Source organism: Amphibalanus amphitrite, unplaced genomic scaffold (assembly GCF_019059575.1).
Source record: "Amphibalanus amphitrite isolate SeventyFive unplaced genomic scaffold, NRLGWU_Aamphi_draft 000680F_arrow, whole genome shotgun sequence".
NCBI classification, from domain to species: Eukaryota; Metazoa; Arthropoda; class Thecostraca; order Balanomorpha; family Balanidae; genus Amphibalanus; species Amphibalanus amphitrite.
In genome coordinates this window covers 1-22303 of record NW_024882174.1, presented here as the reverse complement: position 1 = coordinate 22303, position 22303 = coordinate 1, and the positions used below count along the sequence as shown (strand labels likewise).

At 51.6% G+C, this 22303-nt stretch overlaps 3 protein-coding genes and 1 long non-coding RNA gene across 16 annotated transcripts in view; 2 read left to right on the top strand and 2 right to left on the bottom strand.

Annotated features, from left to right (window-relative positions):
• Positions 1-2517, top strand: part of LOC122364510 — a 35944-nt gene extending 33427 nt beyond the window's left edge. For 4 of the 6 annotated variants that reach the window (XM_043334941.1, XM_043334940.1, XM_043334937.1 and 1 more), the window contains one exon: positions 2425-2517. The gene's annotated coding sequence lies outside the window, so the exon portion shown is untranslated. Of the gene's footprint in view, positions 1-940; positions 1006-2424 lie in introns of all 6 variants that reach the window. The other 2 variants (XM_043334939.1, XM_043334935.1) reach the window with 1 other exon arrangement.
• Positions 2518-2955: 438 nt separating this feature from the next.
• LOC122364508 (cuticle protein 6-like) lies at positions 2956-9750 on the bottom strand. The gene is made up of 4 exons (XM_043334932.1): positions 9597-9750; positions 5798-5970; positions 5417-5558; positions 2956-3287 (listed from the first exon to the last, which is right to left on the bottom strand). The coding sequence occupies exons 1-4, from the start codon at positions 9615-9617 to the stop codon at positions 3126-3128; spliced, it is 498 nt and encodes a 165-aa protein (XP_043190867.1). The 5' UTR covers positions 9618-9750; the 3' UTR covers positions 2956-3125.
• An 810-nt stretch (positions 9751-10560) lies between these two features.
• On the bottom strand, positions 10561-19456 carry LOC122364518. 8 transcript variants are annotated; one of them, XM_043334952.1, is made up of 7 exons: positions 19369-19456; positions 14415-14562; positions 13691-13867; positions 12924-13397; positions 12486-12687; positions 12163-12293; positions 10561-11861 (listed from the first exon to the last, which is right to left on the bottom strand). In XM_043334952.1, the coding sequence occupies exons 2-7, from the start codon at positions 14491-14493 to the stop codon at positions 11785-11787; spliced, it is 1140 nt and encodes a 379-aa protein (XP_043190887.1). In that variant the 5' UTR covers positions 14494-14562; positions 19369-19456; the 3' UTR covers positions 10561-11784. The 8 variants fall into 8 exon arrangements, with proteins under 8 accessions (XP_043190887.1, XP_043190893.1, XP_043190886.1 ...); XM_043334958.1 differs by having other exon boundaries at positions 14415-14541; positions 19369-19444; XM_043334951.1 differs by having other exon boundaries at positions 19346-19428.
• Positions 19457-19662: 206 nt separating this feature from the next.
• LOC122364521 lies at positions 19663-21718 on the top strand. Its single transcript, XR_006253560.1, has 3 exons — positions 19663-19741; positions 20469-20518; positions 21649-21718. It is a non-coding gene; the product is annotated as an uncharacterized LOC122364521 (long non-coding RNA).
• Positions 21719-22303: the final 585 nt, after the last annotated feature.

Genomic DNA, 22303 nt, shown 5'->3' with positions numbered 1-22303 from the left:
TTTTATAACCACTTTCATTGGATGTAAAATTTCTTTCCGATCACTGCAGTATGTTTTGTTTCGTTATTGAGCAAAGTTAACGAATTTTATAACAAAAAACGCGTTTTTCCCTCTCCTGAACAATTTTCGATTCGAAAAAGTGCCCCAGATACGGCTTTTTTCCTCCCGACGGCAGCTTTATGCAACGGCAGACGTGTCTTGATGGCCCCTCACGACACATGCACACTGCCTCCCTTATGTCATGGTATGATGTGATGTTTTGTAGGCTTGAAGCACTCGTTTTATGGAGGTCATGGTGAAAGTGTTCCGGCTAAACATAGTAGCTGATATTCTTCTTGCATATTTTCTCTAAGCGATTTATTGAATCAGTTGATAGGTATGCTCCGGAGGGGGTATTACAGTCGATAACTAGGTGACAAAGTTTCATCGAAAGATCATAAGATTGTCCTATCCTGATGACACCTACAATGGCAAGGGTGGCCGCTGCCCGCCGCCTGGTCACGCCCCCACGTCCGCTTTAGGGGTCACTGACGGGCACTCGATGCCCCGCCGCTCACCCCTGGGAAGGTCTGAGACGAGGCACGCCCGCCAGGGTGGCGGGATGCCCTAGCAGGGCACCGTCCTAGCCGGGACGGGTGGATGAACAGAAAAGGCCCTGGCCGGCGGGCGCCTAGGACGCGCTGGGGCGCCCTCTCAGTGGCGCCGGGCGCCGAGGCGATGCCCGCCGGCTCTGGTTGGAAGCGTCTGCGTGCGGCCGCTGCGAGTGCGATGAGCGGGGCGCCGGTCGGCGTAACTCAATTCAGACTACCCTGGGGGCGTGGCGTGGGCGGCGGGCGGACGGCGGGACCCCGTGTGCCGCGACTATGAGAGCTGACTGGCGTGTGACGGCGCCCATCCGGGCCGCACCGCCGCAGTGTTTGACGACTGGTCTGTCCGTCAGGCTGAATGCGGCCCCTGGATGATATCGCGGCGCCCTCGGACCAGGACGGCAGGGGAGCGCTTGAGGTGAGATATTACTGATGTTTCTGATTCGTGGATGTAAGACTGATTTTTGTGTATTGGCATCTTTAAGTGGTATTTTTGGAACTATTTTCCTACGAACACCATCCTGCGAAGTCCTTTGCAACTCTAAAGCTCGGAGGTCTTCATCTCTCAGAGACTTGTTTCACTAAACGCGATTATTCCATGCTACGATGTATTGGCGCTAATTTTTCATTTAAACGAATTAAACAAAACTACGAACTAAATTAGTCATCACTTACTTTTTCGCTCAAACCAAAGAGCCAATCAGGCAGCAGCCTGCCATGAAACAGGGCCATGCTGTCTATCAAACGTTTTAAGGGTAATGCAGCCCTTATTCAATAGCTCTGTCGTTTTTTTTTTGCGAAATCATGAAGATCGCACGATAGGTATTTGTGTTATTGAATAATTGGAATCGAAGGGAGCGTTATCAAATGGCCTTAGAAAGATTATATCCCGCCAAAAGAATTGTTATTGTATGCGAAACAAACCGTGCTCAATTGCTGCAAAGCAGATCGCATTCAGACAAACCCATCATTTTTAGTACGGTCTGGCGTGAGCAGATGGGCTTGGAAGGTAACTTGTTTATCCGGGTTAAAAAGTGCCCTAAAACCCCAATAAACAAATAATCGGTTGATCTTTATGCAACGGCAGACGTGTTTTGATGGCCCCTCACGACATATGCACACTGCCTCCCTTATCTCATGGTATGATGTGATGTTTTGTAGGCTTGAAGCACTCGTTTTATGGAGGTCATGGTGAAAGTGTTCCGGGTAAACATAGTAGCTGATATTTTTCTTGCATATTTTCTCTAAGCGATTTAATGAATCAGTTGATAGGTATGCTCCGGAGGGGGTATTACAGTCGATAACTAGGTGACAAAGTTTCATCGAAAGATCATACGATTGTCCTATCCTGATGACACCTACAATGGCAAGGGTGGCCGCTGCCCGCCGCCTGGTCACGCCCCCACGTCCGCTTTAGGGGTCACTGACGGGCACTCGATGCCCCGCCGCTCACCCCTGGGAAGGTCTGAGACGAGGCACGCCCGCCAGGGTGGCGGGATGCCCTAGCAGGGCACCGTCCTAGTCGGGACGGGTGGATGAACAGAAAAGGGCCCTGGCCGGCGGGCGCCTAGGACGCGCTGGGGCGCCCTCTCAGTGGCGCCGGGCGCCGAGGCGATGCCCGCCGGCTCTGGTTGGAAGCGTCTGCGTGCGGCCGCTGCGAGTGCGATGAGCGGGGCGTCGGTCGGCGTAACTCAATTCAGACTACCCTGGGGGCGTGGCGTGGGCGGCGGGCGGACGGCGGGACCCCGTGTGCCGCGATTATGAGAGCTGACTGGCGTGTGACGGCGCCCATCCCGGCCTCACCGCCGCAGTGTTTGACGGGTGGACTGTCCGCCAGGTGCCGCTCTGCAGTACCTGGATTGAAGCATGCGTCCTGGCGGCGGCCGATCGGCACAGAGGTCGGGTAAGGTAACTGAATTCACCAACTGTATCAGAGCGTGGAGAGAAGTGGCAGTCGTCAGCTTCGATTCAGTCTAACAATTTTTTTTTTTTAAATATGTCAACAGTATTGAAGTTGCTGTTTTTGCTTCAGTAAGTGTAGATTAACTTTCCCATGGCTTTATCTTGTAGAAGTGACCATATGTAGCGGGAAAATATGTGGATTTACTACGATATAAAACTGTCAACAGTGTGTATTTTCAGAAAATAAACACCCAATCGATCGAATATGTGTGTGTGGTGGCTGACCAGAGACGAGATGTGGGGTTTTTGGTTCGCGAAGGAATGCGGAAAGGAGTGCCGTCACCCCGGACTAGCGGGGGCGAGGGTTGGTAACCTTAGTGCTTCATGGCCTTGTGAATAATAAGGCGCCGCAGGCGACGTCGGGCAGCCGATGCGCATCGCACTGTCATGGGCCAGAAACTTCAACGAAAGGAACCGAACATATATTTATCGACACTGTACATATAAATATGCTACGATTGACACACTGGAGAGGGGGGAGCGGTGAACGGGAAACACTAGGACGATTATGTGTATTAGCGGGCGCAGTAGCTACGCTCCGGTCGGTCGCGGCGCTGCGGGTGAACGCCGGCCGCCTCACTGGTACTGCTGCTGCTCGGCGGCCTCGCGCTGGGCCCGCTCGGCCTCGGCGATCGCCCGCAGCCGGGCGTGCTCCTGGCCGATGCGCGCCTGCTCGGCCACGATCTGTGCCGAGCGGGTGAAGAAGTTCTCACGCGCGGCCGCCACCGCAGCCGACTCCTGTGGACCGGGAGGACAGACGACCGTTTTAATGGGGCGTTCGCGTGCGGGGGCGGGGGGGGGGGGCATGGCGAAATCCGCTTGAGGGGCGTATTTTTCGCGCAATAGAGGGGACACGGTTCGTCGGAAGATCATCTCAGGCTCAAAAGAAACGGTATATACCATTCGAAAGCTGACGGTGAGCTGAATCCAAAAATGTATTTTTTATAAAAATCGATCGATGGCCTTTTTTGAAAATTGCGTTTTTGTAAAAACTTAATAATCTTTTATTCAACGGGCTGTCCCGGACATTCTTGAAAACATAAACATATATTTTTGAGTTCCATTGAAAGCTGAACGCCAAAAGAACAATATTTAGCGAAGCAATATTTCCAAATGTTAATATGCGTCTCCCACAGCCGAAAATAAGGCGCAATCACACAGCTCAGTGTCACGATGGACCAAAGTCAGTCACACAGAAGCGTGAAATGACCCTTATCGACTCGCAGACCCGGCGCTCTCGGCCCGTCTGACCGGTCCCGGAAAGAACGTTCGGCTCTCGTTCTACTAAACAAATGTCATATTTGTCAGTTTAACTGTCCACATCGCTATTAAAGTTATTCAGGATACCTGTGAAGAAAATTCATTGTTCTGCTCGATTTACAACATGCTTTAATTTACATTTTTCTTATGCATGTTTTGTTCCATCCAGCTGCGATCAGTGCCCGCCCAGGGGAAGTGAGCGGGGTTTCACTGTCAGAGGCTGTACTGGTGACAGCTGCTCGGCCGTGCGACCGGTCAAAGGTTACCCTGCCCCGCCGGGCGCTACCCCCACTCCACCCGAGCTGAGGCCGGTGCAGCCTCTGACATTTTAGCGCGGCCAATTTTCCTTATATGGGCATGATACCAAGCTCAATTGAGCGAAGTAGACATGAACAAATGCAAATTAATGCATGATGTGAGGATGACAGAACAATGAATTTTCTTCACAGGTATCCTGAATAACTTTAATAGCGATGTGGACAGTTAAACTGACAAATATGACATTTGTTTAGTAGAACGAGAGCCGAACGTTCTTTCCGTGGCCGGTCAGGCGGGCCTAGAGCGCCGGGTCTGCGAGTCGATAAGGGTCATTTCACGCTTCTGTGTGGCTGACTGGTCCATCGTGACACTGAGCTGTGTGATTGCGCCTTATTTTCGGCTGTGGGAGACGCATATTAATGTTTGGAAATGTTGCTTGGCTAAATATTGTTCTTTTGGCATTCAGCTTTCACTGGAACTCAAAAATATATGTTAATGTTTTCAAGAATGTCCAGGACAGCCCGTTGAATAAAAGATTATTAAGTTTTTACAAAAACGCAATTTGCAAAAAAGGCCATCGATCGATTTTGATAAAAATTACATTTTTGGATTCAGCTCACCGTCAGCTTTCGAATGGTATATATCGTTTCTTTTGAGCCTGAGATGACCTTCCGACGAACCGTGGGGATGGTGGACTTCCATGTAACGGTAAACACTGGATTAACAAGTCTCTTGTTTGTGAACGAATTCCTTCCACACGTATTCCCTATGCTCGTAAGTTGGTCATTTTAATGAATCATATTCGTAGCTTGACCGGTTTTGCAAGCTTCGCTACGGCGCATGTGGTGCTATGGATTAATTGGAAAGGAGCGCCGTCGCATTGTGTCGGCGACTTGGCCGGATTGTGGGGTTTATGTCTCTAACCAGGGTTTGTGATACGCCCACACAAGACGCCTGTATCCGGCTCAGTGTCAGCGGGGATGGGGCCGTCATGGCGCAGCTGTCCGCCGGGATGGACGGACGGCCGGCCGGTACCGTCCGGGGGCCGGATTAGACACTGCGTGCGTTACCGGTCGGTCGCCCTCCTGGACACTCCAGCGAGTGGTAAAAGTGGGCATGTCGCAAAACCTCCGAGGTGTCTCAGCTCGGCCATTGTCTGTGTAGCGACACCGGCGGGGTCGTGGGCCGCGTCCGGCTTTTTACGGTCCCGAGTGGCCGGAGAAGGTTCGTGAGCGGCTCTGGCGACGCTGACCTCCGACGGCCGTCAAGGTCAGGATAAGCCGAGGATCCCGCTCTCCCTCTCTCCCTCGCTCTCCCTTTGAGGCTCGGCCGAGCGGCGGCGGACTCACCCTGGGCGCCTGCGGCACCGGTCCCTGCACGTTGGGATGGAAGCCGTTCTGGTCGGCCGTGTAGTCGACCTTGACGACGCGCTTCAGCGGGTCCAGGTACTCGTATGTGCCGACCACCACGCCGTCCGTGCCGCGGCTCTCGCTGGGGAAGTGGACGGGCGCGTCAGTACGGGCCAGTTTGAGATAAAAATGGTGTCATACGGGCATCGTAATGGACTGACAATCTCAAGTCGCATGGCTAACTGATCTACCCCACCGGTGACCACAGCTACTTCGGTATGCTCCTTGCTGGAGCGGCTGTTCCCAGTTCCATTGTACTGTGATACGGGACCGCGGTTCGCGGGACCGTGTGCGTTCCAGTGGCGGGCGGCGCCAACTGACCTGTGGGTGCGGTCCACGTGGTTGGGGTAGCGGCCGGCCTGGTAGGTGAACTGGTACGGCTGCGGCGGTCCCACCGGCTCCTCGTAAGGCTGCGGGTGCTCGTGATGCGCCTCGTGGCTGTGCTCCAGGCCGTCCAGCAGCTCGGGCCGCGCCACCGCCGCGCCCACCACACACTGAAACACGCAGAGCATGATGTCATACGGAAGTCACCTGAGCCGCATCAGTCGGTGGGTGGTTAATTTCATACATGGGGTCCAGTAGCGGCGGAACACCTTCAATTAAGGGGAGGGAGCACTGCCGACTTTTGGTCCCATTCTTTCCATGCAACGCCCATAGGGCTAATGTTAAAATGCCAAAATCAAAGGGGGCACGGTGCCCCGGTGCCCTCCCCGTTCCGCCGCCTATGATGGGGTCGTGCTGTCGACACAGCCTGTCATTGGTATGCCTTCTACCTGCCATTCGGCTAAGTGGTGCTGATTTATAATACGACGTAGTAAACTGGTCGGCTACAGCCTTTAGTCATCACTCATCTGTCTTTGAATTCGGTATCCTGTTTCGTGATTAGGTGACGTCACCAATAAGCCCGGTATCCTGTGCACATCTCATTATTGATGGCTCGATCGCTGTTGGATGACGTGAAGGTACGCTGTCCGTATTCCACGCCGTTTCGAGGAGTTCTGCGGTCAGCGAGCTGACTTCGACAGAACAGCGAAGTTGATTGCCTACTAGGCGCGTCGGTGGTGCCGTGCCGATAGGGTCGCCGTCTTTTCCAGGTGAAAGTAAGCATTGCATCCCTAGCTCCGCCCCGCTTTGGCCTGCATCTTGGGGGCCGCTGTGCCAATGCTTCGTTATATAGGTGTCATTGATCCTGGCTACCTGATGATCGAGATAGCTGTCCACTTGGCAGGTGGTAGCTATCAGCTAGGTCTGGTTCGTTGGATAGTTAACTAAGTTATTTTTAGGCGATTCTCTTACCATGTTGACAATCTGTTACGAACGCGGAAAGTTATACGGAATGTTACATGCGCCAGCGATGCAGTTTATTTCCGGATGATGAATGCTGGTGTTTCTCGTATGTCTGCTGCACTTAGTTAAATCCCTGCAGTAGGGTGAATAGGTCAAAAACGCCCCCCTTAAGCGCGAAACCTTCTGACACTCAACTCAACACAGATTACTTAAACCTTTGGGCACCATCATGTAGCTCATTCTTTTTACTACGCTTTGAGACCAAGAAAAGACACCTACGTGTGGTATTTAACCCCCCAAAAAGGTTTTCGCATACCCTTACAAAAGGGCGTTTTGCCCCATACCCTGGGTAATACGCCCACACCCATGTGCATTGTGCAAAGCGCCCCCACCCCATCTATCAACAGAAAATGATGAACATGGCAGAACTTGACGTCATTCTGACGTCATTTGCGGTCAACCTATCATAGTCTTTGGAATAAAATTTTGTTGCAATGTGTAAAATGGATGCCCGGAGGAGTCCTGAAAGTTTGGTGACGATATCTGCAGTCGTTTAGGATATATCAGCAAAAAAAGGACAGGTAGAGGCCTTTTCGGCCCCGACCTACAGGGCGCTACCCTGCACTCTCGTCTCTCACCACCGTGCAAAACGCCCCCCTTTCAGAAAACTGGGGGCGTCTTGCCCCATGCATCGAGTAGGCGTCTTTCCCCATCCACTCCATTTCCGGTCAACAAAATATTGGCAAAAAGTGCGCCACTAACGCCGCAGCATAATACATTCAACAGAATGACAATAAAACGCAGTTTTGAGTGATGTGCACAATAGCAAGTTTTGTGGTATACAGAGGGCATCAAAATATTAGGAATCTTCTGTAAAAACAACAAAAACAATACCCAAAACCAACATCATCACCTACCCACGCTGCTCCTCAAGACGCAGAACCGGAAATAGAGACCTACGTAAACAAGCAGCTGACTGTTCTGAAAAATAGGATAAAACACCTATCCGTCGATAAGAAATACGATTTTTTTAGGGGAGGCGTTTAACCCAGGGGTGCGTTTTCCCCACAGTTACCCTATGCACGGCACCGGTAAACAGATTCCTGTGTTCGTATGATGGTTCGCAGTGAACGGAGTACGACAAGCGGTATTTGCGAGATGTCTTCGGTATGCAGGCAAAATCGTCTGACTGTACAGGACCGGCTAATCCTTGATATGAAGGTAGAAAGAGTACGGCTGCTCGGCGGCGCTGGCTGGGCCGTCTACATTATGCATTACGTCACGAACCTCGCGGCGCTCGTGAGTCGTGACGCACGGCACCACGCCTGTGTCATACCGTCCCGTGGTGATCATAGCCGGCCCCTGCAGAGGTGACGCGCGCGGCGGCCCTTGCAGAGGCGAGACTGGTCGGATGGCGAGCCACTCCCCCATGGGTTGACGGCGCTCGCGGACCGGCCGGCCATGACCGAGACAATGGACAGAGGGTGGACTGGACAAATGTTACTGGAAGGACGAAATATGGACAGAGCATACGGACGTTGGAATGGAACATAATGGACTGTGAACATTGGACTGAAACGATGGGTGTTGGGATGGGACATTAGATATATGGGTAGTGGGCAGGAGACCGACCGAACGGGTGGTAGATTGGGGGGGGGGGGGCGAGTGTGGTCTCCACACTCCGGTGTGCAGTAGACTGGACAGACAACTGCATGGACGGGCGGACATGACACTGCCCGGACGGACTGGCGAGCGGTGGGCGGTAAACTGGATGAACAGATTGACTATGAGTCATTGAGTACTGGCGGAGAATGGCATTCGCAATGTGACAGTCATAGTCATCCACTCACGTTAGGTGGTGCCGACCCGTTGGGTTAATTCGAGCCTTCTTAGTTGATGCTCCTCAGTCCTCTCCGCTTGCTGCGGATTAAACATTTTAAAGTGGCATTGCATACCAAAATAACGAGCGACTCGGCATTTGGGTTTTTCATTGAGGTCCGCAGTTGGCCTGTAGTTGTCTGAAGAATCGTTTGTCAGCCGTCCGTTTGCCCTTGCCGTTCCGCTCCTGGCGTTTGGCCGTGGGAAGAGGTCGGCCGCGGGTGACCGGGTCACGGTTGATAGGGGGTCGGCCGGGTCACGTTCGGTGGAAGGGCTGCCCGCTCAGGGCCATGCAATAGAGGCCATGCTCGGTGGCACGTTCTCCGCCCGGCTCCATCCCGACCCCGTGGGACAAAGTGTGCTGCTCGGGTCTGTTCCCGGGTGGGGTGGGAAAACGGTCAGGACACGAGTCCGGACTGCGGCGATGAACAGATGCGAACTGGTGAATCTCGTATGCTTGCTTGATTGGTGCGAGCAAGAACGACGACAGTCTTCCGTGTGCGCAGAGCGGCAGAATGGACCAGACTGCCTTTCCCGGGCCCGTCGATCGTTCACGAGGTCACCGGTATGCTCGTTATAACCTTGGGTAGGACCGGTCTTCGATGCCCCAGTTGATAAGGCCTAATTACGGACTACGGTGGGGACTGGAGAGCACGGACTCTGGATGACTCATGCATGATATGACAATGCTGTAGAAGTCATTTCTGCATATTTTGGTCGACTGTAATTGGCTATATGTGGGATAGCTGACGAACGATTTAAGCACACGAACATATGTCACAGTTGCGCGACGTTCAGAGCTAGACCCACTAGTAAGCAACTAAACACCTTTCACTTTTGTTATCAACGATGCTACTCTGAGGTCAGAGTCGGACAAAGCACAGCCCCGAGGCGTCACTGGCGGTACGTGAGACTGTTGACTCTCGCAGGACCCGTCTCCCCGATGAGTACTTACCAGCAGGATGAACACCTTCATGTCGCGTCACTGGCTGTTCTCGGGAGAGACTGGCTGGCCTCCGGTGGCGCCGTCACCCTCAAGTACGGCCCGAGTGACGTCGGCGCCGACCGGCGATTGGCTGATGACCTGGTCACGTGACCGGTACGGCCAGCCGAGCGACGGTGCACCGTCGCTCGGCCCACCCACCGCGGTGGGGCACCCGCACCCGCAGACCGAGTGACGTCACCTCTCTACTCAGCCGGATGACGTCACTGTCTGACACTACAGACGGGGACGGATGACGTCACTGCTTTATGCTACAGACGGGGCAAGTGATGTCACTGTAATACTGATGTCACTGTAATACACTACATACGGGAAAGGATGACGTCATGGCCTCACTCACGCTGCAGACTGGGACGGATGACCTTACTGTAGTACACTACAGACGGAGCAGGTGGCGTCACTGCTTTATACTACAGACGGGACAGGTGACATCACTGTAATACACTAAATGCGGGGAAGGGTGACGTCGTGGCCTCACTCACAGTACAGATGGGGGCAGGTGACGTCATTGTTCTAATCCAGCACTACAGACGGAGTAGCTGACACTACTGCTCTAGCATAGACGGGGATGCTTATGTAACTGTAAGTTACACTACAAACGACCCAAGAAAGTCCCAACTGATCGGATGGGTCCCTTCTCCACCGCGCTCTACAGACGAACCGGATGACCTGCATTACAACTCATACAGGCGACACCACTGGTTCTCAGGCGACTTCCACGAGGAGGCTCGCTCCCGGAGGGTAGCCCAGAATAGTTCCTCCTCGTATTCGGGTCTATCGTGATTCGAGACTCTATGCTGTGGTGCCGATAGAAGGGAGCCGATACAGCTATTTGATCGTAAATCCAGTCAGGTCGCAACCGCAGCTGTCGTGTGGGGAAAACACAGGCCGCTCTCCACTTGTACAACAGACGTGCTTCAGGAAAATGATTTATTTTGGCACTTCATCGAAGCCACTTAAAACGGATATATCACTATGATAAAAAGAAAGACTCCAGGCCATTCCATCGTCCATCCCATCGGTCCATCCGGATCGTCAGCCCATTTCTCGGTGTACATTCATTGCTGCTTGAATCGCGCACAAAACAGCAGCAGAAAACGTCCCGCAGTCACACAGGCACCCGCCCCACCCGGAGCTCCGGAAAAGTCGCCAGAGTCCGGACCGAGCCGACGCAGCGGCTCCGGGAGCCGCCCGGCGCCTTCCGAAAGCCGGTGACGTCACCCCGGCATCTCCGCCGGTGACGTCAGAGGCCGACCGGTTCGTATAGACAGCCGGGTGACTCCAGCCGGCCTAAGCCGGTGACTTATGCTCCAGCTGAGGCCAGAGCCGTACCCATCCCAGAGCGGAGTCGAGATTAACGCATAAAAAGGCGGATGATTTCTACTACCGCACAACTGCTGAAATAAAGCATCCCCATAAAATACTTTGAGATAAACTGCTTATAGTTCGTTATTGACATCTCTACGCGGTGAGTAGAAGCAGCCGCCCAAGCCTCAATGCCGCAAATTCAACCAGTTACTGGCCTGCATGAAAGCTAAACCCACCACCATATTGCAAGCAAGGATTTGCAAGCATCACAAGGCAACGCTGGAAAGGCGAGGTCGAAGCCGTTCCTCAACGGTATATAAATAATTCATATTGCTCACAAAGCTGTCTAACATATAAAAGCAGTTGACTATGGTATTTTGTAATGGCTCAGCATTCTAAGGGTAAGTGACTAAGCTTTGCTACTGGAAGGTACCCCACGCCAGTAAGCAACAAATGGATAATAATGTGGAAAATAGCCGTATCACGACGGGTTATCTGGCAAATGCACCGAACTGAACCAAATCTCCTTTTCAACAAACATATAATGAACTTATTTCAGAAATCATAAATTTAATCGAAAATGGTATCTGATAATGTGAAAAATCAGGCACCTATATAAGCAATTGTGCAAACCAAACTAAAAACTTCTAAGAGACACGATGAACCAAATCTCCACCAAATATGCACAAAATATGTACCATATAGCCTTATATGTCTCAGGCATCTCTACCAAACTACTCAGCGTTAGTGCGAGGTGTTATAAAAGCTGTGACAACATTCACGGCCCGTCCGGGAGAGTCCCCGGTCCTCGGTCCGTGGTCCCAGAGGGAGCTCATCTGAACGTGGCGATCCGTAGCGGGCTGTCGGCGGCTGGCAGCACTGACTCGTCAATCTGCTCCAGCATCGTCTCTGTCGGACGGGTCGGGTAGCACGTCAAACACACGACATGAGGACGGTAGCCGGGATGTACGGACATTCCGTCAACCGCACATGTGGACGGGACTTTGCTGAAAATCAGACGAACAATATAACATTTGGCTTATTGCGTCCAAAAGGATAAATGATAAATATACATACTAACTGTACATAACAGCTCGTACTTGCTATGCAATATGGGATGATAACAAATCTATCGAAAGCATTCCCAATGAAGGCACGCATTATAGTAATATTCTGCGCATAAGTGTATGTGCAGTGCGGTCGCACGTACCATCGATAGTGAGGGTGACGCGCCGCTCCGGGTCCAGTTGCGCAGACAGGCCGCGGATGACGGCCTCCAGATCCTTCTCTTCCCAGTACATCAGCACCACCGTGGTGAGGGAGGCGCAGCTCATGACCAGACTGCACGGCCGACACGGCGCGCGTCAGACGTCGCACATACATACAACATCGACAGACGTTCGGGGGCATAGAGCTCCACAAAAACATACAGGAATCATGTGGCAAACAACGCTTGTACCTATGCGATAGTATTCATCAAATTTCATTTTATCTTAGGTTTCACGTCAAGTACGGCCTGACGGCGACACTGACCTTTGGAGCCCGTCCATCGTGAAGTCCACGCTCTGGTAGTACACCTCGACCCCCAGGGTCAGCTCGGAGAGCGACTCGGCGCCGGCCAGGCTGCACAGCACGGTGTCGGTGACGGACGACACGCCGCACAGGTTCAGCGACTTCAGCTGCCTCAGGCGCGGCAGGCTCTCCACCAGAGCGGCCTCCGTCAGATCATCACAGACTGAAACACAGTGGCAGTCGGGGGTATCAAAGTGGCCGTCCAATTCTACACAGCCGGAACACACACCAACATACTTTGACGGTAGCAATACTTGGGTCGGTAATTATAAAATACTCATACCCAATGCGCTTTAGATGTGTCAAAACAAATATTCAGAATCGAATAATACAATTTGGCGAACAGTCACTGTTCAAGGTAGACGCGGAAGACTATCGCGCATTATGTGTGGCACTCACAGGAGAGGTCCAGAGTCTGCAGCTGTTTGAGGCCGGGCAGCTCCTTGAGCAGCTGGTCGGTGGCGTCGGCGCAGTTGGCCTGGAGCCGGCGCAGGCTCGGACAGCCGGCCAGCAGGGCGGTCAGGTCGCCGTCCAGGTCCACCGAGGCCAGCGTCAGCACCAGCTCCGTGAGCCGCGGCCAGCGGTCGGCCGGCTGGCGCGGCCCGCACGGCACCTGGCACGCGTACAGCGACAGCCGCTCCAGGCCCGCCGGCAGCAGCGTCACCGTGGCCGCCGTCAGGTGCACGTGCTCCAGCCGCAGGTCACGCAGGTCGGGCAGCCGGCGCAGCACCAGCTCCGGCCAGAGCGGCTCGCAGCTCTCGGGCAGCTTCACGGAGGAGAGGCGCGGACAGTGCTGGCACAGCCGCTCCAGGGCGTCCTCGCTCAGCCGGAACGGAGACAGGTCCACCTCCTCCAGTCGCCGGCAGTGCTCGGCTGCGGCGGAGCCGGCGGTAATTCAGACTAGGCCCAGATCAACTGTGTGAGGTGACCTTCCAACAAGGTGACCTCCCAATAAGAAAAGTCGCCCGACCTCTTCTTTTTGGCTCGGAGAATTGCGGAGCGAAGAAGTCCATTGCCGGAGAAACAATCCTCCACACTTTATAGAATGTCAATGGTCATAGATTAAATCATCAAACTATTCTGGAAACCACTCTAGCAAAAAGCCCATTGAATTAGTAGGTAACGGTTTGTGAAGTGACTATATCAGCCATAGTACTGGAACTCACATACGATGTCGATATCGAGGTCGTATCCGGCGACGCGCAGAGCTCTGAGAGCCGGCAGCTGGGGCAGCAGGGTGCGCAGCAGAGTGTCCGTGCAGCGTTTTCCCTTCAGGTCGCCGGCCGTGAGACGCTGCCGCCGCTGCAGGCAGTCGCGGACGGCCGCTCGCCACCGGACACATACTGCCGTCCAAACGCAGCAGAGTTCACCGAAACAGCTGGCACAATGTCCAGACAAGCTGTACTAACACAGGAGATGAGTTTCACAAATTTTAGCAGAACATTTGCCACCATTATTTACAGGGAAGGAGCAGTTTGACTTTTTAACTGCCCCTTCTCAGGTTTTTGGCCCATATATAAATGCTGGCACACCTCAACTATAGCACCAATGTTACAGTAACACCAATGTTTTCAGCACAGCACTCAGCTGATTCACTGTATATGCTCTCTAGAGAGAAATACATTACCCTTAAGTCTAATCCAAAGATATAAATTGGGACCACAAAGGCTATTTGTCTAGTAGAGTAGGTACTTAAAAGTATGGATTGATGTCACCTGGAGCAAATAGTTGCCATGGTCAATGCAGTTCATTTTCTTTTTGGCCATACTACAGGTGTGTGAATGTCAGCTGGAAAGCTGTACAGTTGGGCAACCACAGAACCACTAGTTCACCAAGACATGTGCACACTAATCATAACACATTAAACACACCAACCAAATCTTGAGGTACCTTTGGCAAGTTGTAGCTGATCACAGAAGTTCAGGCATCCAACAATTTGACTTAAAACCTCTACAGGAAGTCTCTCCATGGTGCGCTTGAACTGCAGTAGTGAGCTGCAGCTTCAGTATGCTGCTGGCTGGACTGTGATTGTCAGTTTCTGTAATAGTTAAGCATTACACACACAATTGTCATGTATTCTTATTTATCCACTTTAAGGGTTCATATTTTTTTAAATAAGTGAAAGTGCACAAAAATAAGCAGGCAGCTATAATTAACAGTTCACATAATTTGTAAATTGAAGATGCCTTGGAATTTGTAAATAGATAGTTTTCTAATAAAAAATGCAAACAGTAGTAACACACTGCTCTTGTCTTGACTTATGAACGAAAAAATGTTTACACTGGTAGATCAAGCTGCTTTTGCTCAGAATCCTCATTCATCACTACCATACAAGAAATCAATGCCTATAAAAGCCTAGGACAAGAGGAAAGATAGGAAAGATAGGATAGGAACTGGAAGGTTCCTATCTTTCAGTTCAGTTCTGTTCTATCTGAATTGTCATGAGAACTGTTTCGAGAGGCATGCTTAAACATATATTCATTTAAAGCAACCATACTCTCATGATTTATGCAAACATTTCACAGAAAAAAGGGTTTTATAATTCCTAAGGATCTTTTGGCATTCAGCTAAGAAAGCACAAGCCAAAGCTCCTCACAGTCACTTCAGCATTATCAGGCCTGCTTTGTCACATTTTTTTGTAAATTACCATGATTATTGTATTGTATTGTATTGTATTACCTTCATGGACAATCCACGCGGGGCGTGGCGATTACAGTCCAGAGTCTGAGTCGGGCACAAACAAAAACATGCGGGGACAAGAAACACAGGCATACAGATTCAATCGCTGGACATTCGCTCTCTCTATATACAAACGGACGATTCAAGACAGCACACCGCACACGGATGTCGCACCTCCTTCCCCTGACACGGGTCATCGTCGGGCGGTCGCCATCGCCGGACAGACTGCAGCCTTGGCCGCACGGGCGAATGGGGCGGGGCGCTGTTCGATGACACCGGGAGGCAGACTGTTTAGTAGCGCCGCGGCCCGGTAGCCGAATCGTCGCTTGCCAGTCTCGAGCCGCGAGCGTGGGAGGTGGAAAAGGTGGTCCTGTCGAGTGGACCTCTCTCGCGCGTCACTGTTATTCGTGAAGATGGCAGCTAGTGCTTCGGGCTCGCCGTTGCTTATTATTTTCTGCGCAGTTACCATGGTTTTAACATCGGCCATAGCTTTCGGAGGCATCCATCCGAGTGAATCGCGGAGGCCAGAGACGTGATCGAATTTCCGGCGGCCGAATATGACCCGTGCTGCAAAGTTTAGAATTTTTTTAAGTCGGTCGAAGTTTTTCTGGGAGCCATTTCCATATACAGTGAGGCAGTACTGGACGCGCGAGATGACGAGTGCAGTCACGATCGTTTTGAGGATACCGTCTGGGAGGCAGTGTCGTGCGTGGGAGAGGCCGATCAGTATGCCCATGCAGCGACGGCTCAGCTCGGCCACGTGTGCTTCCCAGGTGAGTGCGCCGTCGAATACAACACCCAGGTTTCCCACCTGCGCGCACGGCAGGAGCTCAGCGTCACGGAAAGAGATTTTGAAGTGAGGCAGGTTACGTAGGTTTTGTCGGCTACCGAATACCATCAGTTGAGTTTTAGAAGCGTTGACTTTCAGGGCGTGTGCGCAGAACCATGCGTTAAGTGACTCTAGCGATGCCTCCATGCGCGAGATGAGACTCCTGATGTCGTTGCGTGGGCCGCTCACCAATATCTGGGTGTCGTCTGCGTACTGATAAGCGGTGGCGTCTCCGGCAAATAGTGAGAGGTCGTTGGAGAATATAGTGAAGAGGAGGGGACCCAAAGCCGAACCCTGGAAAACTCCTACGGTGTTTGGGAGCGGTCGAGAGGTTATCTTACGGCCGGTTTTGTCTTTCAGGGATACACTCTGCGTGTGTCCCTGAAGATAAGCGGAAAACCAGGAGGTCTCAATACCGTAGATTTGGAGCTTTTTGACAAGGAGTTCATGGTCAATGACGTCAAGACATTTGCTAAGGTCTATGAGGCATAGCATTGAGATCTCACCCCTATCGGTGGCGGCAAGGATGCTATCTGTGACTGACAGCAGTGCAGTCTCAGTGGAGTGTCGGGGGCGGAATCCGTGTTGGGTAGACGAAAGAAGGTGGTTATGGGTGAGATAGTGATAGAGCTGCTGATGGATTACACGCTCGATGATTTTCATGATTACGGGAACTAGGGAGATCGGTCTGAAATTGCTGGGGTCAGATGGGTTGCCCGACTTGAAGATCGGTTGAACGATAGAGTGTTTCCAGGGGTCAGGAATGTCGGAACGGGTGATTGAGACGTTAATGATGTGTAAAATGATGTCGCCAATAGTTTGGAAGCATACTTTTAACATGCGGATGCATATACCGTCAGTGCCACGCGCGGCAGAGTTTCGCATGCTGAACACTGTGAGTCCGAGTTCCCCGAGAGTGATGGCCCTCGGCCTAAAGCTGCATGCGCCGACACGGGGTAGACGTACATTTAGATCAGTATCGTTGTTTTGGGTACTCAGTTCGGTGGCAATGCGGGGCCCGACAGAGACGAAGAAGGAGTTCAGATCGTCGGGAGATAGATCGGGCTGAATATTTGGACCATCTTTCTTTCCAGCGATCACTGATTTGATGCTTTGCCAGACTTTGTTTACCCCACGCTCGCTGATCTCGTTTTGGAGGACGTGACGGCGGTCTCGGCGTAAGGCGGCACGGACCGAGCGGTTAAGAGCCTTATACTCGGGAGACTCGCGGCCTAGCCGACGTAACGCGGAGCGACGCCTGGACATAATGTCGCGGGTGGCGGCAGATACAGGGGGCGCTGTAGGATTTCTTATCAGCACATTTTTGAGGGGGGCATGGTCGTCGAAGACAGGTAGAAAGTTGTCTAAAAAGACCTGCCACTTGTCAGCAACAGACGTCGAGTTATAAACTTCCTGCCAATCGACACTCAGCAGCTCTTGGTTGATAGAGTGAACGTCCACTTGGTTAAGTGATCTAGATTGGATGACAGTTGGTTTTAGGCGCTGCTTAGGCACGTCGACGGTCACGTGGATGAGTTTGTGTGGGCTGAAATGGCAATGGACTACGCTATAAGAACGCACAAATTTTCGGTTTTGTACAATACACACGTCCAAGAGAGAACCGGTAGTGAATGTTGATGTTGTCACGAGTTGATCCAGGGAGTAGTCAGAGAGGAACTCGCTGATGTGTTGACGGGCGGGAGAGCTAGCGCTCTTTAACAAGTCACAATTCAGATCGCCGCATATAACAAACGGGACGTTGGGGTGGTCGATAAGGACACGCTGAAGCTGGGTTTCCAAGTCTGTAAAATCCGCACGCAGTGCGGTCGCGGAATAACGCGGCGGTCGGTACACCGAGCAGACAATTAGATTGCGATTTTTTGGTAATTTCAACAATGCCCACTGCGATTCCAGAAGACTGTCCGGGCACTGCGAGCTTGGTGGCTTCAGTGCTACAGGCGTAAGGTCCGCTTTGGTGATGATGGCGACGCCACCAAAGCCTCGGCCGTCAGGTCGGTCCACCCGGCTGATGGAGTAGCCAGGGATGACCAGGAGGCGATTGGGTGTGCTCGGTCGTAGCCAAGTTTCGGACAGGAGCATGACGTCGAGATCTTGGCGGTTAAGTTCGTCCGACAGCTCCAGCAGTTTGGGCTTGAGGCTCTGGACATTGAGGGCTCCGATTTGCAGTCCGGTGCCGGGACGATGAGCTGTGGGCGCGGTCGCGGTGCGGCCTCCGCCCCGCCCCCTCCGTCCACGCGCGCCGCGGCGCTGCGGCCGCCGGCCGCCGCCTCGGGCCGACCTAGGGGCGCCGGTAGCTGGTGCGGCGGGTTGACCGGCTGGAGCGGGTGCGGAGGCGAGGGCGGTGGGGAGCTGGGCGTGAGGCTCGGGCGATCCGCCGGTGGGCGGCGGTTGTGGACGGCGTCCGTCGCTGCGGGCCGGCTTGTGGCGCGGGGAGCCTCTGATGGGCGGGGCCTGGGCTGCCGGCGGCGCGCCGTGGGACGCGGGCAGCGCGAGCGGCCGCTCCCCACCCCCGCGGGCCGGCGGGGCTCTCAGCTGGAGGGGAGGGTGAGGCGACACGGCCGCCAGCTGGCGCCCGTGGGGCTCGGCGCGCGGCGCGGGACCGCGGGCCATCGTCCCCGAGGCTCGGGAAGATTTGAAAACCGGCAGCCGTTGGGTGGCCAGAGCTGGGGCCGAGTCACAAGTAGAGTTAGATGAATTCCGAGAAAAATTGCGTGGGAAAGCAGGTTTTCTTACGGTGAGGTGGTGCCTGAGATGGTGATCGGCAACTCGAAGCGTGGACCTGGGTGGCGGCGCTGGTGCCGGGCAGGCCACGACGGTCAGTACCCGCACTACGGCGAGCAGAACCAGGAGCCGGGCGATATCACGGTGCATGTTGAGGCGAAAGGGGTATTGGCCACGACGAGATCTTGAAGAGGTTGCAAACGACGTATCCATGTAGAAAGACTGTTCAAGTAGCACAAATCCACACTCACACTCACACTAACACACGGAGTAGGCAGAAGGGGGTAGGGGAGGAGTGAGCAGCGCTCGCGTCCGCTCGCGGCGGCGCGCTCAGCTGAACGATTATGATAGTATGGTTACTTTACTTGATTATATAGTATCTCTACAACTCAATTCTCAAACTTTGGCAAACCATGGAGTCTAAGTCTAGCTTCTGAGACATCCCTTCCTTGATAAATCAAAATAGCTACCTAACCTACAGCCTTGCCTACAGACACAGTGCTGAAGGTGCTAATTGTTGACAACCATGCAAATGAGATTCAATTTACATTTCACAATCCAATTGACATACCAATTACACCAATTATTACATACACACGTGCTCTCCCGCTGATAGCTGCGCGGTTTGTTATTGTTGTGTACGCGCGGTGTGTGTTGTGTTGTGTGCACTGAACGGTTGTGTGCTTTCTGCGTATATATCTTTCCCGAGCGAAAAAAAACAAACATTCGAGTTTTTTGGCGCTTTTGTTTCAATTGTGGTGGTTCTGTTCGAAGGCCCATGAAGGTGGTGTTTGCGCAAAATTTCCAACGGAAAATCACCGACTATTTAGTGTAGACAGCTACATATTAACTTTTTGAACAGGCCTCTCTCATTGTTTGTTTTATACATTTTATTATAGGCTGGCTGTTAATTCCATCTCAATCTGTCATCTTTGTCAGGCAAACGTGTCAAACGGTCGTTATTTCGGTATGAATTGAAATTCGCAACATCTTTTGTACTGTCTCTCCTCTCTCTCTCTCTCTCTCTCTCTCTCTCTCTCTCTCTCTCTCTCTCTCTCTCTCTCTCTCTCTCTCTCTCTCTCTCTCTCTCTCTCTCTCTCTCTCTCTCTCTCTCTCTCTCTCTCTCCTCTCCTCTCCTCTCCTCTCCTCTCCTCTCCTCTCTCTCTCTCTCTCTCTCTCTCTCTCTCTCTCTCTCTCTCTCTCTCTCTCTCTCTCTCTCTCTCTCTCTCTCTCTCTCTCTCTCTATCTATCTATCTATCTATCTATCTATCTATCTATCTATCTATCTATCTATCTATCTATCTATCTATCTATCTGAAACCTGCCACCTTTTGCAGACTGGCCGAGTCTTGATCGAGACTGCAAAGCGTGGCAAATGCATGATTGAGGTGTACCAATAATTTTCTGAATGCATGCCTGGCCTGTGCCTGAATGTTAGGTATCACTGCATGCCTGGCCTGCGCCTGGTCATCAGGAGCAGGCCTATGTTTGAGTGCGCCTATGTTTCTCATGTCAAATTGTTTCGGTTATAAACCTGCAAAAGCTAAACATGCGCTCATTGATCAATCAGCTTTCAGTGATGTAGGTACTAATGTGTGTTTTTGTGAATAGTATAATGCAAACAGAATCATTCAGAATAAATTTGGCTCTCAACAACAATGTCCATAACATTTCTTACTCCATTTCATTTCCAGTGCTCCAGCCTCCAGCCTTGTGGGTGTATGCATTCAAGATGCTTGAAAAGGTGAGCTGTTTGCATGTTTTATGCTCAACATTTCTCCATTCAACAGCAGCATAAGCACCATTTGAATGAAGTGTAGACTGTAGGGTATATATTGTGTTATTCGAAAAATAACAAACTTTGAAGCTTTATAGGGCAGTCCATCTCTAATACTCTAGTCAAAATTATCATACCAACTTCAGCTGATTCTGACTCTGACTTTGCAGCACTGGTCAAAGCTGAGCATGTCAAGAGGTTACAACTTACAGGGTTGTTTGACGTTGGGAGCCTTGGGCACTGGGGAGCCATTCTTTGTGGGATTCCCGTCACATATCTAGAAGGAATATGCAAAACAAAATATACAAGGCTATACCCCAGTTAATACACCCATGTGGTTACCACATGGACATTACAAGGGCAAGGTGGTCTCACATGGGCAGGGGAAGAGCATGGGTCTGGAAGACATGTATGCATGGGAACCGAACCATATGGGCTAGCCCATATGGTTCCAATGCATAGACGTCTTACAAAACCAGGTGGACACCATGTGGAGAAGGTGGGTTAGCCCACATATGCACCATACGGTTACCATGTGTGTATGTTAACTGGGGCATAGTTATCACCTTCCATATTGCTATGCTCCTAACCATTTTCCTAACAACACTCATCGCTAACAATTCTCATTTTATGGTGTTTTATTAACCAGCTAAAAATGTGAACTTGAAGTATGACATCTATCAGGGGACATTCAATGCAAATTTGTTTCAATTGAAGTTTGAAGACATGATAGATTGGCTCTTGAATGGGTTTGCTCTCACTCCCTCTCTTTCTCTGTGTCTCTGCTTTAGGTCCCTTAATTCTGGAGTCTGGAAAAGTTTCTTAACCAGAAATGATTTTGTGTATTACTCGCAGGTGTAATTGTCTTCATGTTTGGTGACAAGGTCGCAGTCATAATGCCATCATGCTGTGTGTAAACTTATATTTCTGAACGACATTACATACTTTGTTGTGGATTGATTAATGTTTGCTGAACAATAATCAATTTGATTTTACATATTAAATGTATTAGAGGCTGAGAATATAGTCATTTTGCTTTGCACTTGTCACCTGAAAAGGTCTCATAATCATTATATTAACATCACTTTCCTTTTCAGGAAGAACTGAGGAGACTGAAAGGGGATATCATATGTCCCAGACTGGACGTTTTTGACGGAATTCATGAGGTAAGTTTTCAACTAGCCCCCCCCCCCGCTCCCTAGTTTTAACTTAACCCCTCATGGCCGATTGGTCTATGGCCTCATGGCTCATGGCCGAGTGGTCTAAAGCGCCTGATTACGACGCTGAAACAGGTAGCGACAGCGAGAGCCGGATTGAGCCCCCGGGACTCAAATCGGGTCGTGAGTCGTGACCGTCGGCACCGGCCACATTCAGCCCTACGTGTAATGGCATGTGTCTTGGCAAGGACCGCTCGAAGGCTAGAGAGTGTCAGTGTGCGAAGGACACCGTTTTTTTTATTTTATTTAAAAAAGGGTACATCAGCTTTTACATGCTGGCAAACATTGCACTTGTTAGACCCTCTCCGGGGGGGGGGGGGGTCAGTCTTACCAATAGCGTGATTAGGATTAGCCCAACTTTGATCGATAGCAATTGTCAACTGTTTCTGCCTTTGACGCGAATTGACGATCTCAGAACCAGGGTTGTGTGAACAATTTCTTTGTAGTTTCTGCATCAAAAGTTATTGCAGAAAATCAATTTTGGTAGAAATCGGATGTTACGTACGTGATCTCGATGCTAAACCGGTAAAGCGGC